The sequence below is a fragment of the Pelodiscus sinensis genome, chromosome 10 (genome assembly GCF_049634645.1).
Source record: "Pelodiscus sinensis isolate JC-2024 chromosome 10, ASM4963464v1, whole genome shotgun sequence".
Lineage (NCBI taxonomy): Eukaryota > Metazoa > Chordata > Testudines > Trionychidae > Pelodiscus > Pelodiscus sinensis.
The window spans coordinates 31,415,001-31,430,419 of NC_134720.1; the positions used below are offsets into that span (position 1 = coordinate 31,415,001).

The 15,419-nt window shown below is 40.8% G+C and overlaps 1 protein-coding gene across 1 annotated transcript in view; it reads left to right on the forward strand.

Annotated features, from left to right (window-relative positions):
• RSRC1 (arginine and serine rich coiled-coil 1) overlaps positions 1 to 15,419 on the forward strand; it is a 367,002-nt gene that overhangs the window by 282,945 nt on the left and 68,638 nt on the right. The window contains exon 8 of the mRNA XM_075937794.1: positions 433 to 501. Coding sequence (XP_075793909.1) covers positions 433 to 501 — 69 coding nt within the window. The remainder of the gene's footprint in view (positions 1 to 432; positions 502 to 15,419) is intronic.

The following is a 15,419-nucleotide window of genomic DNA, read 5'->3' on the forward strand; positions in this document are numbered from 1 at the left end:
TAAAGTACTGCTGTTATGATTTGCAATGAAAAAAATATACTACCTAATTTGATACTGTGACATAGACAGTCCAGACACCCTATATTTTAAATCTTACATGGAGCTCTGAATATTGGAAATATGGCTTTTCCTTCCCAAGAAATCTTAATTTACTTACTACATTAATTATTAGTTTGTTTTTTAAACAGTCGGCCACTATGTCATTTCTTTTCACCCTATATATTGTCAGTTATGATACTGATTAACAGTACTGGACTTGTGTATAAAAAAAAATAAGGGCCAAATTCTGCTTCAAATGCACATTGATTTTGCTGGGAGCTGTAGAAATTAATCTGAAAGTGAACTTCAGCCCTCAGGAGGTTTCTGTTTTATTATACAAATGAAATTAAAGCAAGTATTAATAACTCATTACTTTTTATTTTTTATTTTTAGCAAAAGCAGATGAAGCATTGAAGGCTAAAGAAAGAAGTGAAGAAGAAGCAAAGAAGAGAAAGGAAGAAGGTAATGTAATTTTTCTTTATCAACAAGATGAAGTTTTTATTAAACTGGCAATAATAATTCCATAAGGAAACAGGTTCCTTCGGGATTCTCATTTTTTCTGGAGGATTGGACCACATCTTAATAGAGTGTATGTCATGGACAACCATCTTCCAATTCTCAGTAACACACACCATCACCCATTCACAACTCCACAATATTCCTGTGGTAACTACAACAATCACAGGCAATTACTTAATGATTTTTAAGCTGGCTTTAAAGCAACATGGTATCGGATAACAAATAGAAGAACTAATACATTGTGATCAGCCAGCTATGTGAGGCAAAGACCACAGTTAGAGAAATTATTGCAGTCAATTAACATAAAGGAATAACATTGTTTTTCTCAGACTGTATAGTATGACTGTGTATGTGTGTAGGCCTGCTCTTCACTGTCAGTTTCTGGGGCCAGGCCTCTTCGCTGTCAGACCCTGGAATGACAGTCAGTGTAGGGTGAAATTTGCTGTCTTTAGCGCTCAAACGCTCAGACAATGTAGAGCAGTGGCCAGTTGAAGGACCCAGGTCCGTAGGCAGGGAAGGACACCAGGCAGTCTAGGTAGTTCCTGATTTAAAGGGGAAGGAGGGGCAGGGAAGAACTGTCACCCCGGGAAAGGTATGGTAGAGCAGATGCAGACCTACTCAAATTCACCACAACCCAGCACAAGACTAGCTGCAAAACTGACTGCCACTGGATAAGTGGAGACTCTCCCACAACATGCTGACCGTGTGTCTCCAGTAGACCCCCAGTCTGGTACCCCTGAGCTGCTTCCTATAATCCACCCTGGATGTACCTTCCATGGGTCATCTTCCATCTCCCCAGGGTACACTGTGATCCGCAGTCCCAGCAACTCCTCAGCATATGGTATGTCTGGCCATATGGGTTACTCAGGGACCTATTTGGGACTTCCAAAGTCTTCTGTGGGCTTCTGAGTCTGTAGCAGGGAGAATACGTCTATCGTCATTGGCTATGGGGTGAATTTTTTATATTTCCTGTTCATGTTCCATCCCTCTACTTCCAACAGGGAGAGCATGGTCTTCCATGTTCAGCTCACCAGAAAACATCTGGCCACCCTAAGTGTCAATCTCTGAAGGTGGTTACACCTCTTTGCTACAGATTAACATAAAATGTCCAGTTAATCCAGTTTACTTGTACAATGACTCTGTACTATGTCATCATGGTAATTCCTCCCACTCAGTGGTAATTCTGTGCACTGAAAATATAGATGATGAAGGCTTTTATCCATTGCACTTCCAGAGGTAGATTTTCAGTAGGAATTCTGTACAAGGTTTGCAGGATCAGCTTCAAAACCAATGTACTTGAATTGTTTCTCTTTGTATTACTTGGTGATGCATCTTCAAGTTCTGTGACAAAGCCAGCCTTAACTTATATAAAGGAACTTTAAGTGGTCTTCCACACTTCAGCTGTGATAGCATATCCCCATTTCTCAGAGAAAATTAGTAGCAAAAAGCTGTCTCCTCTAGTTTGTTACAATGAGCTTCTAAAGTTTCTGCGGCATATGTTACTTTTAAGTTGGTTTAAGTAAAAAATATATATACTTCAGAAAAGTAAAAATCTTTTCGTAAACTTATTTTTCTGACCATAGTACCACTTACCTTGAAACTTGATCCTCTATTTTTAAAACATGATAGATGTTTAAGAAATTATTATTTAAAACATGAAAGCATCAGTATATTTTCCTGGGTGTTTATTATTATTGTTGTTATTATTTTCCTATATCATTTTGGTGAACTCTGAATTGACAGATTTTCGATCAGTGTATCCTAATTAAATTTCAAGGTGGATATCTGATCTAATTGGGATATATATATATAATATATAACTAGAAGATTTTCCCAAAGCTGCTCGGGTCCTTAACTCAAATAAGTTTTTGTTTTTCTTCATTTAAATCATTACCATGGGTGGGGCTGGTGATGAGGGATCCAGTAAACAGGCTGCTCCAAGGGAGGGAAGACAACCCCAGTCCTCTCTCACCGCAGCAGCTTGGGGCCAGGTAAGAAATGTCTGTCCATTGCCTCTGAAGCTCACACAGCCGAGGGAGAGGTGCATGTCCCCTAGCTGGAGGCAGACACCGATATCTCCCTGAAATATATAATATGTAGCTGTTCTTTTCTCCACCCCTGCCTCCTGCAGGTCTAATGGGGTTCTAGCTGTCCCTGTCCCCATGTGGTCATTCTATAGAATAATGGTCCCTCCTACCAGACCCCTCCTTTTCCATTTTATGAGAAATAATCTAATTCCAAGAACACCCCATTGTCCTGGCACAGCCAAACCTTTACCTTGCTTTAAGTTATAAGAAGAATCTGCACATCAAATGTTGTGGTCCTAGCTCTTACTGTTTAGGAGGAGTTCTTGAACAAATGGATCCACAGACAGATGCACGAACTCTCTCAAATATATAGTAGATTATATTCATTTCTAGGTTCGTCTTTCATCAGTAGTGCCTTGTGGAAATCATAATTCTGGGTTCCCACACATAGATAGTATTCTTGGTGCTGTGGGGATTGTGTTTGAGACAAACTGTCCTAGAATTAGTGGTGTATACAGGCTGAAATGCTAGGGTAAAAAAGCCTTTTATTGAAGGATTGGTGTGTGGTTCATTAATAGTGAGATATGGTGACAAAGCTTTGGCTAAGAACTTTTGGAAGGCCCTGGCATTGCCACTATAGTGAATCTGAAAAGAGATAAAGGGAAGTTAAAACTGGGATAAAGGACTGAATATGCAGTTTGGGAGGTGGTTAGATCATAGAGACTGGAGAAGGAGCTCCTGTCTAATCAATATCAACACTAGAATCTTTTGTTTATAGAGCAGTTCTAGTAGTGAATTATACATGCCAATTTCCCTACTGTAGGCAAGTCCCATCTATCTTGGCTCATCTCCAAATGCTTAATTTCATTATCTTTCCATCTCCTAGGCTCTCAACCTCAGTTTACTCTGATTTCTTTCCTCATACCCCCATATGTAGTCTTTCTAAATTCAGTCTTATCTGCCTTTTTTAATGTCATCCACACCTAGCCCTTCCACATAGTCTAGTCTACTGAAGCTATTGTGCACTCTGTTTTGTCTCTAGCTTTGATTGCTATAACCACCTCTTCACTTTCTTCTTTTCCTCTCCTCCCACTCCAGTATATCTGTGTCACTGCTAGTTCTTCTCGTGCTGTCCCTGTGGATGCCCCACTTCAGGTGCTGGTGCATCCTCATGCTGGTGATGAGAGATTTTTCCTAGCAGTGTTCTGCCACACAGCGCATGCACATTGGTGCTTCATTGTACCATTAGTATCTGTTGACTGTGCACATGGCACAACTCCTCAGTTCCTTCTCTACTATCCTTGGCAGTAGACAGAGCTCCCCATAGTCACCCTTCTTAGACCTGAAACATTAAAATAGAGTTTTACCAAAGTTTCCTTCATCTAAGTTTGTATACCCCTTCATTGATCTTTTTTTTTCTTCCAAACAATTTTTTTTAAATGTACTTGTTTCCCACCTGTTCTACCCCTGGTTAACATGCCTGGTTCCACAGGCTTCAAGAGATGTGACTCCTGCAGAAACCGAAGCCCATCTGACAGACATTCTTCCTACATAAAATGCTTAGGAGAAGGCCATTTGTCTGAAGTGCCCTCATGGTTCTAACCTGAAAGCAAGGGCAAGACTCAACAGAGAAAACTGCCTCACAACGTTTCTCTATGAAAAATCTCTTCTACCACTACTATTTCCACTGATGACTTGAAGCAATTTCACGGTCTTCTCAAGCAAGTAGCTGCAGCACACAAAATAGATCTACAAGAAGTCCAGGAAAAACAACACAGACTACTTAGAATTTTACAACCTTCTATTGCTACAAAAATTGCTCTTCCAATGGACGAAGCCATATTAGATCCAGCTGATACCATTTGGCAGTCACCAGCATCTGCTACCCCCACCAACAATAGAGCAGATAGAAAATACTTTGTACAAACTAAGGATATGGATTTCTTGTTTTCCCATTCCCTGCCCAATTCTTTGGTTGTGGATGCTGTACACAATTGGGCCAAGTATCTTCAATTCTGCTCCACACCTCATAACAGGGATCACAAGCACATGAACATCTTCAGCAGAAATGTCTATTCTTCAGCAATATTACAACTCCATGTAGCTAACTACTCGGCACTTCTTGCTGATTATGACCATACTAACTACTCTGTTACAAGACCACCTAGAGTACCTCCCAAACCAAAAATGCCCTCAACTCCAAGCTATAATACAAGAGAGCCACACAATTGCCCCCACAGCCCTCCAGACCGCACAATATATGGCAGGTAGAACAGCCCACAGCATGGCAACTGCTACAGTCATGCATAGGGCTTCATAGCTACAGGCCTCTGGCATAGCAAAAGAACTTCAGATGAAGGTGGAGGATCTTCCCTTCAATAGATCACACCTCTTTGAGAGCAAAATTAACAAGGTCTTTCTTACATATGATGAAAGATGCTCACACAACCCTTAGGACTGTGGGCATATATGCTCTTCCAAAAAAATGCTAGAGATACATCACTTACCTTAGACTGAGACAGACCTTTAGAACCTTTTGATTATAGGAAGAGACAAAGACAACAAAGATGCAGTCCACAACAACAGCAACACCAGAATTTGCCAAATCAACTGTCTACCTCAAAACAGCAGTTAAGGTCTGAGCAACATCTCCTTAACATTCCAAACTACACCATGCAACCCTCAATTTACTCACCGCTTTGTGGCCCTTTTATGATCAATGGATCAACATAACATCAGAATGATGGATCCTAGAGATCGTCAAACTAGGCTACTCCATCCCCTTCACGTCCATCCATCCTAACCATCCACCTCCCTCATCCCTCTTCAGGGACCCTTCCCTTGAGAACCTCTTATAATTAGAAGCTCAATACCTGCTACAAATCATAGCTGTAGAACCAGTTCCGCTTCCTTCCAAGGAAGAGGATTCTATTCCAAATATTTCCTCATGCAGAAAAAAAACAGGAGGTGGAGATCTATACGTGATCTCAGCTCAACAAATATATAAAAAACTGAAGGTTCAAAATTGTAACACTATCAACAAACCTACCAGCATTAGACATCAGAGATTGGTTCTCAGCCCTTGACCTCCAAGATGCTTATTTCTATATAACCATTCATCCTGCACACAGACCATTTTTATGCTTCACAGTGGATACCAATCATTATCAGTACTAAGTCCTCCTGTTCAGCTAGTCAACAGTACCAAGAAACTTCTCCAAAAGGCTAGAAGTAGTCACGGCATACCTCTGCTGTCTAGGGGTAATAATATACCCGTATCTAGACAACTGCTTTATCAAAGGCACGTCAGACCAAGACATGGAACACATGGTTCATACTACCCTGTCTTTGGTTCACAGTCTTGGTTTTCATATAAACTCCCAAAAATAGGCATTAGAGCCAACACAGACCCTTGAGTTCACAGGAGCGCCACTAGACTTGACTACAGCCAGAACTGCACCACCCAAGCACAGACTTGATACACTTGCCGCTCTTATTGACACAGTATGTGCCTCACTGTACACAACAGTACGCAGCTGCCTTCAGAGCCAGGGCCATATGATTGCCACAGTTGACAGTGATTAGGTAATGTTTGCAAGACTTCACTTGAGATGCCTTTAGGCATGGTTGGCCACTGTTTGTCCCCTCCAGGGCCATGTTACACAAGAAAATATCTCTCCTTCACCATGTCCTCTCATCCTTGTGCTGGTGGGCTCAACCCATAATATGCTACGGGGAGTCCCCTTCCAGCAATCAGTTCCAGTATAACTATAGATGCCTCCCTTATCGATTGGGGAGCGCACCTAGTTACCCATACTGCACAGGGAAAGTGGTCCCCTCAAGAGACCAAACTCCACATCAACCTTCTGGAACTCAGGGTAGTACGTTACGCCTGCCAGTGTTTCCTTCCACACATCCAGATCTATATTCTTATGGGCAATTGTCAGCCGATGGTCAGGGCAGTGTATGAGTATGTTACACTCGAGTCTTCAACTGCTGGAACACAAGGTCCTGTCGCAGCGGGCAGCCAACGGAGGTTGACGGGTGCCCCGAGGAGTTTAACATCCGTGTCTTTAACCGCTAGGATCGGGATCCCTTCGCGGTGGGCAGCCAACAGGCCGATAGACACCCCAAGTTTATAGTGTCTTATTACATCTCAGATTTTGACTGCTAGGATACAGGATCCCTTCGCAGCGGGCAGCCTAGGGAAGGCTGAGAGATGCCCCTATGGATCTGTCCTCTGGAAGCGACACGATCCAAATGCCCCAGCTCTTCCTATATCTGTCCCTTATGACCAGCTGAAGTTCTTTTAAATTGTGCTTGGTTCTGTTACAGAAATTGAAGGAGTCAGTTTAAAGCTTAAACAGTTACAGTTTTATTAAAGAAGCTTATAAATCATATGGTTACAATGGCTATTGCTCTATTTCTTAACTGCTAGCAAATACAGATCTTAAATGGTTACAAAGGAAAGAGAAGATAGAAAAATAATGGTACCAAATGACAGCTTAATCTTTAAAGAGCTCTATTCTATGCATGCAGTAAAACAAAAGGACACATACGGGTACAATTTTTACCCCCCTCTGCATTGCTCAGTCCCAGCGTGTCAGGGCAGTATCAGTCCCTCAATTCTTCGGAAAGACGAAATACGAGGTGGGCATCCCTGTGGACCTCGGGAGGCCAATCACCTAACCCGACCAGCAGATAGATGGTAGATTGATGCTCAAAGTGAGTGTGCTGCTGGATCCATCTTTATACCCCTGGGGTCACGTATTTCTCTTTCTTATCTGTGATGCCAAATGGTGCTGGTCCGTCTTTGTGATGCCAGTTCATACAAGGGAGTTGTGAACTTAATTTACACTTGTAAGATAGATAACTAAATTGGGAGTACTGGGCATTCTTTTCTCAGTGGGAGATTCCTCTCCCAGGGACGACTGTGTGTGATCGTATCAATATAGGTTCCAGCCAGGGCAGTTCTCGCAGCCTCAAGGTCAGCTTATTGCCTTGATCGTTCTTTCTCATATCTATGTTTTCAGTTTACCCAGGGTCAGATGAGCCAGCATATCCGGGCCTTGTATCGAGGCTTCAAAGACTATGCTGATTTTTATTGCTCCTTCTTTCCCTGTATACAGGCACCTCAGAGGGGCAAACAAGATGGATGTGACGGGGGGGCCTGCCTGGCTACAGCAATACAATATGTTTGTATTACATCAATCAACAGAGTGGGCTCAATCCAACTCTGTGTGTGTGCTTAGGCAATCAAATTATGGAATTGGTGCATTCAACATCACATCACCATCATAGCAACCTATCTACCTGGAGCCCTCAATGTTACGACAGACCATCATAGCTGCATTTTTTCCAACCAACATGAATGGGAGATAAATACGGCTGTTCTCCATACCATATTTTGCAAGTGAGTTTAGCCCTTTGCAACCCAGCACAATTGCAAATGTCACCTATTGTCCTTCAGAGCAGGCCTTGGGAAGGGATCCATTGGGTGAGGCCTTCTTTCTAAAATGGGAAGCTCCTCTCTTCTATGCATTCCCATCGATACCCCTCATTCCATGGATCATTCAAAACATTTACCAAGACCAAGTCCACATCATACTGATAATACTTTCATGGTCAAGAAAGACATGGTTCCCTTACCCACTGGATAGCTGTCTGAAATCCACATGCATTTCTTCAATGCCACAATCCTTTCCCGAGATCATGGTCATACATAACACCCAGATCCAGCAACTCTCCATTCAATGCGTGGCTAATCCATGATTCCATGATGCCAAAATCTTTTGCTCAGACAAAGTGAAACAGATATTAATAAACAGCCGATGATCCACTACCAGATGGGACTGTACTTATAATGGAAAGGATTCTCTATTTGGTTTCAACACAAACACAATATCTTGCCCTCCACTGCCCCATACACTATCCAACATAATAGACTATCTCCTAGAACTAAGAAGACTAGGGCTGTCTCTTAGCTCAATAATGGTTTGAGTGGCTGCAGTTTCAACACGTCATGACCCCATAGATGGATTTTCTCTTTTCTCGCACACCAATACCAAATGATTCATAACAGGCCTTCACAATACTTTTTCCACAGTTAGACCTCCTACCTCATGTGGGATCTCAACCATGTGCTCAGACGTGTCACGAGACCTCCGTTTGAGCCATTAGCCACATGCTTGCTTCTACACCTATTAATGAAAGTAGCATTTCTCATTGCAATAGCATTGGGCAGACATGTTGGTAAAATGGCTGCCCCAATAGCAGATCTGCCCTACACTGTCTTTAACAAAGATAAGATAACTTTAAGATCCCAACCCTAATTTCTCCCTAAAGTCATGACTTCCTTTAATATCAATGAGCCTAGTCATCTACCTATCTTCTTCCCAAAACCGCATGAGAATGCTCTCTAAACATCCCTCCACGCTTTTAACCTCTGACGAGCCATCACCTTCTACTTTGACCGTATGAAACCCTGGCGGAAATTCACAAGGGTCTTTCTTTCTGTTGCAGAAAGGTTCAAAGGAGAATACTTATCCAGATGGATTTCCTTTTGCATCCACACCTGTTTTACCATTCACAATAAGCAGCCACAGCCAACTATCACAGCTCATGCCACCAGATCTGTAGCAGCAGCCACAGCCTTCCTCAACAAGGTTCCACTTACTGATATTTGCAGATCGGCCACTTGGTCATCAGAGCACAGTTTTGCCAGCCATTACGCTATGACTACCAGCCCAACCCCTACTACTAACTTTGGGCAGACATACTCTACTCTGTCTGGAGTATGGCTTGAAAGCCCACCTCCTCAAACTGGTCTGCTCTTCAGACACCTAAAGTGGAGCACCCACAGGGACTGCACTCTCAGAAGAATAGTTACTTACTTTGTGCACTAATGATGGTTCTCGAAGATGTGTGTCCCTGTGAGTGCTCTACTACCCTCTCTCCTCCCTTACTTTGGAGCTCCTGCAGGTGTTTATCCTCAGTAATGGAACAGAGGAGTTGCGCCATGCATGCAATCAATGGACACCAACAGTATAATAGAGCACCACTGCACATGTTCAGCATGTCACCACACTGCTAGGAAAAATCTCTGATTGCTGGCATGAGGACCTGTACCTGAAGTGGAGCACCCACAGGGACACACATCTTGAAGAACCATGGTTACTGCACAGTATAAGTAACTTCTTCCTTCATCTTCCTCTCCTGACACTACAAGCATATTTAAAACCCCTTCTTGACTACATTCCTTTCCTTTCTTTCTCTTAACACATCAAATTAAAGCTCTTTATCTTCCCCTTAAAGTCACTAGAAACTTCTGTTCCCACCCACATTTCTGTTATCTCCTACAGGAAACTGGAGACTGTTCCTAGAAAGGGGACAGCATGATAGAAGGTGCAAAGTGGATACTGTGAAAGAGATGAGACGAACATAAACTTCTTGGTTTAATTATCTATTTTGGATTTTTTTTAATGTAAAATGAATGCTAAGCTTTTTTCACTTCAAAGTGTAAGGGGCACTCATTACATCTGAAGGAAATAGTTTTCTTTTATGTTAATTTTCTAATTATTTTATCTAGATACACTGTGTGAGCTTGTTATAAAAGAAACACATCCATATTCCCAATATTTAAAAAAGCTACTGCCCATTGCATCCATATGGGATGAAGACAAGGCATGGCCAACAAAAGTTATTATATAGGCACATTCAGCCATTCTTGATGGCTTAATGTCTCCTGTAGCCTTTTCATTGTGCTCAGCTGTGTTTGGCAGGCATCTGGGTGCTTTTATTGTTTTAAGTTATACTTTCCCTTGAAACCTCTAAATTGGGAGCATTTTGAAAGTGTCTTAAGTGACAGTAAAACTTGATAACTCAACAGTGCTTCATGGGCAACCAAATTTCAAAGCAGAATGTTGCTGCCTCCTGCTAGGCGTCCCAGGTCAAGGCTGGACTGCTTTGAAGACTGTGGTTTTTCTTTGAGTAACTATATCTGAAATGTATTAAATTCTCAGTTCAGCATGTTGAATAGATACTTAGATGTGAAAGTGATCTGGCGGTCTGCAGAACTTTGATAAACCAGAAAGCAGAGCAAGTGACTCAGCTTGGAATGGTAACATTTCACACACACTTTGCATTGGTATAAATGGTGCAGGCCAATAGAGAATCAGGTTTTATGACTTCTAATATTTTTATTATATATAATAAAAAGAATTGAAAATATTATCAAAATAAAAGATTGCTCAATATTTTCATTTGAAGGCAACGGAGAGCAAAATATTAAAAACAGTGTGACTTTACATAAATAATGTCCAAAACAAATGCATGGACTAGAGACATATCTGATGACTTTCAGTGGCATGTAGGCACCTAACTGCCATCTCTGCCTTTGAAAATTTACCCTTAAGAAAGTAAGTCAACTTATACATTTGTGAAAGAAATAATTATATAGATCTCCATATGAGATGCTGTGTAAATTAAAAAGTGTTGGTTTTAATTATAAAGCCTCAATTGGTCCAGTCCCAGCCTACCTGAGAGATTGTCTCTATCCCCAAAATACATTGCCACAATTGCACAATCTTCTTTGATCAGTATCTAATTTTTGTGTCTAGTGGGCAGAGTTAAGTTCAGCCCTTTCTATAATACAGAGTTTAAAAACTGCTGCTGCTTAAAGAAACTGGAAAAGTAGTTTAGGGTATTTTTCTGAACACAAGAAGATTCAGAACATTCTTGGGCATTAAGAGTGTGTCTAAACTACATGGCTCCATCGATAGAGCTATGTAGATTAGGCTGATCGGCAAAGGGAAATGAAGCCGCGATTTAAATAATCGCGTCTTCATTTAAATTTAAATGGCTGCCACGCTGAGCCGACAAACAGCTGATCAGCTGTTTGTCGGCTCAGTGCACTAGTCTGGACGCTCCCGTGCTGACCTGAAAGCTCTTTATCGACCTCCCCGTTATGCCTCATAGGATGAGGTTTACCGGGGAAGTCGATAAAGGGCTTTCATGTCGGCACGGGAGCGTCCAGACTAGTGCGCTGAGCCGACAAACAGCTGATCGGCTATTTAATTTAATTTAATTTAAATTTAAATGAAGCCATGATTATTTAAATCGCAGCTTCATTTCCCTTTGCCAAACAAACAAATCTACATGGCTCCGTCGATGGAGCCATGTAGTGTAGACATACCCTAAGAGTCTATGTTCTTTAAATAAATGAAAAACTTCAGGGATATGAGAGAGTTGAGTTGTCCAGATCCTAATCAAAGGTAGTTTGGGTATATCTATGTGTGCTGCAGTCATACCCTCCAAATTGCAATGTAAACATACTAGAGATGTTAGCGAGTAATCAACTGGAGTATCAACTTCTCACTCTCCCCTACCCCTGCCCTTGAGAGAGGTAGCAAGAGGGGGGGAACAGGAGCCAGTGCTGGGGGGAGCTGATTTAAAAGCTGGTTCCCCCCAGCACTATCTCTGTGATGTGGTGTCTCCCTTTCCCTCACCTCTATTACAGGCAGCGGAGGGAAGGGGAAATGGGGAGGCTGCTGTGAAGCAGTTTGCCCGCAGCGGGCTGAGGCTTTCCGGGGGCACAGGCTGCTACAGCAGCAGCCACTGTCTGCAGGGGTCCAAGTGGGGAACTGCAAGTACCCCATCCCACTGTGGACAGGGACTGCTTCCGCCAAGCAGCTCCTGTTTTGTGACCGGGTTGGCCACCGAGAACAGGGGCTGCTGGACTCAGCATGAGCCCAGGACCAAGCAGTCCAGGCTTGCACTGGTCCAGGATGCTGCGCCTCTGCATTTTGAATGTAGTAAGAGCCAGGCGGCTCTTACTACATTTAAAATGCAGAGCTGCCTTGCAGGTGGCTCCCGGAGCTGGCACAAGTTGGGACTGCTCAGTCCCGGCTCAAGACAGCTCCTGGAGCTACCCCTGCTGCAGCTCTGCAGAGTGGTTCTAATCAACTACCGGTAATCGCGTAGTCTATACAAATTGTGTCAACTACACAATTTGCCAGATAACCGCAATTTAACATTGAAGAAATATGTATAGCGTACAAAATGCCTTGTATTTTTGTCAGCTGCTGTTTCATTATTCTTAGTCTGTTTATTAATATTTGCAACAAAGATTAGCTTTGCTTAAAATAAATATAGATTTAGCTTTCTATATTGCCAAAAATCTGTAATCAATTTAAAGCCCCTCGATATAAAATTGAAGTTACTGGTTCTCTAGACTTCCAAATTCAAAATCTCCACCCCAAAACCAAAAAGTTCAGTTAACAAGCTTCTGGAACTGAATGTAATCTTCCTTAATGAAAAGTCCTTTACTCATATCTGTCGTAAGCAAAGTATGTTGTATAATAAAGCTTATTGTTTCTCTGCTTATGAAGAAAAGGTTATTCTTTCTCCACCCTTTAGTAATGGTGTTTTAACATTACTTTTATTGTAACTTTATTGCCAAATCAGGTGTGAGACTAGATGTTGGATGTTACATGTAATCTACTTAGAAATCAAATCATTTGACCTCCAAACCCACCAATGCACCCTCCTGCTGGTTTGCTGTTAAATATGCAGCATTTTCCTGTCATGAATACAAATGGAGGGCAAATTAGAATCTACAGACAGCTGACCTGAGCTACAGATTAGAGACTGGGGGCTTGTGCTGTTTTAAAAGTTTTAATTACCATAGTCCCAATAGCCTGTTGAAGGACACACACAAAAATCAGTTTGTAACCAGAAAGAAAGAAAGAAAGCTTGCTCCTCCTAATTTGAATTTTTCAGTTTGATTACATTTGCACTTCCATTGGAGCTATGTTAATTTGCTGCATGAAATTAGGTTTATTAATAAAAAATGCACTACTTTACTAAAAGTATTTTCAGTTGAGGGTTTTTTCTGTTTTGTTTTGCTTATTTTTGTGTGGGGCTAGCTGAAAATTACATCAAAACCTTATGAGAATTTTATAGTCAAACCTGATTTTAGCTGAAGGCCTGGCAAGTCAAAATTGAAAGTAGCTGAAATGAGTAGTAGTAATAGCTGGAATAATATGGCACAATATAAATACTTCAGAGGAAAAGTGTGTGTTCCTTTTACATGCAACTCTAATGTGTTGGATTGCATTACTGCAAGATGTTTGAGTCCTTTGCCTTAATATATCATGCATAATACAATTTGAAGACTTTATTTTTTAAGATGTAGCTAATCGTAAAAACATATTTTATACAATTATCTGGAGATGTGGTGCAGTGATAAGTGTTTTGGCCCATAATAGGGATTAATGTATGAAAGGTTTATAGAGGATTATAGGGAAAAGGCATTTTTAAAAATCATTTTAGATATCAAAGGAAAATAGTTAAATAAGGATTTATTCCTTTCAATTTAAAAAATACATTTCACTAGTACTTGCATTAAGGAGTATATTATTCTGATACCTTCACTCTTGAATTTGCATTTTTTGTTTCACATGTGTATCCACCCAGTATTGAATTGATTAGTTATGCCTAGCTAGTAAGCAGTGAAACATTTTTATATACACTAGGGAAATAAATTTGGCAGAAAATCAGCATGAGTAGATTTAATTATCACTCTGAGACCTTTTCCTTTTCTAGCTTAGTGATCCTGAAACTCTACGTGTTTCAATGAAATCTGTGTGGACGCTAAGCTTCGCTTCCCAATTTGTTCCTCCACACAATGATAAGCCAAGTAATTACTGGTTTATTGATTTTTCATCATGGCAAATTTAAAGTTGATTTTTTTCCTGAAAAGGCAGGGGTGATTAAGTGTTTCCCCTCGGTTTAGTTCAAGAGAGCTATGTGGCAGAATCTAATATCCTGAGGTCAACCTCTGCAGGCAGATAATACGGTGACTTGGCCACATGTTAAGGAGAGAAATCAGGACTACAAATGTGATAGGATATATGTGGAGACAGTTTAATTTGCTCCATTTATATGAACAAGTCATGTGGCACATGCTTGGAAAACATCATTTTGAATAGGCTTAGAAATACAGACCACGTGGACAGAAAGGATAAATGAGTACAAACAAGAAAAGTATTTTCTACTCAAAGGACAGAACTCTTTTAAAAATGCAAATAAATGAAGCTTTGATATTTTGTTGTTTCAATGATTGACTGAATTCTACAAGTTATCATGAAGATCTCTTTATATTTTCCTTACACTTGGAACCAACCTTTAAAAAAATTAAAATCACACAGGTCCCAAAAGATTGTTTCTGAATTATGTCAATACCTTGTAAACATTCTAGTAAAAATCAAGGTGTGTAGTATGCTGTTAATTGTGGTTTATTTTCAAGCCCATGGATTTATAGAGTGTAATTGGAAGCAAAGGAATAGCACTTGATAAAATGACAATATGCATCGATAGAGATTAGTTGTTCTTATAAAACTGCAGAATTCATGGATTTGGATAAAACAGTAAATCAGTGAGCTGATAAGGCTTGTTTGTTCTGGGAAAATATTTCAATTTGTTATTTTATGTCAATAGAAATTTAGACCTGTTTTAAAATCCTTAAAAAAAATTTTTTTATACTTTGAGTAGTTTGGGGAAATTCTTATGTTTGCTAAGAGATTGTTTGAATTTAACCCAAAACTGAGCCTATCAACATTAGCGCTGGGTTGTAGTGACGGAATGGCAGAAAGTGTAAAGTTTTCAAAAATGTGCTAGTCAGTGGAAGCTACATGAATCGCAGTGTCTGAGGGACAAGACTTAGATGCAAAATCCAGGTTTTGAACGTGCCGAAGTTTGAAGGCACAGTTTATTCTTTGGTTGTGTTCTGGTTTATTGCTGAAAGAGGGGCAAACAGTCTAGATTCAAATTCCA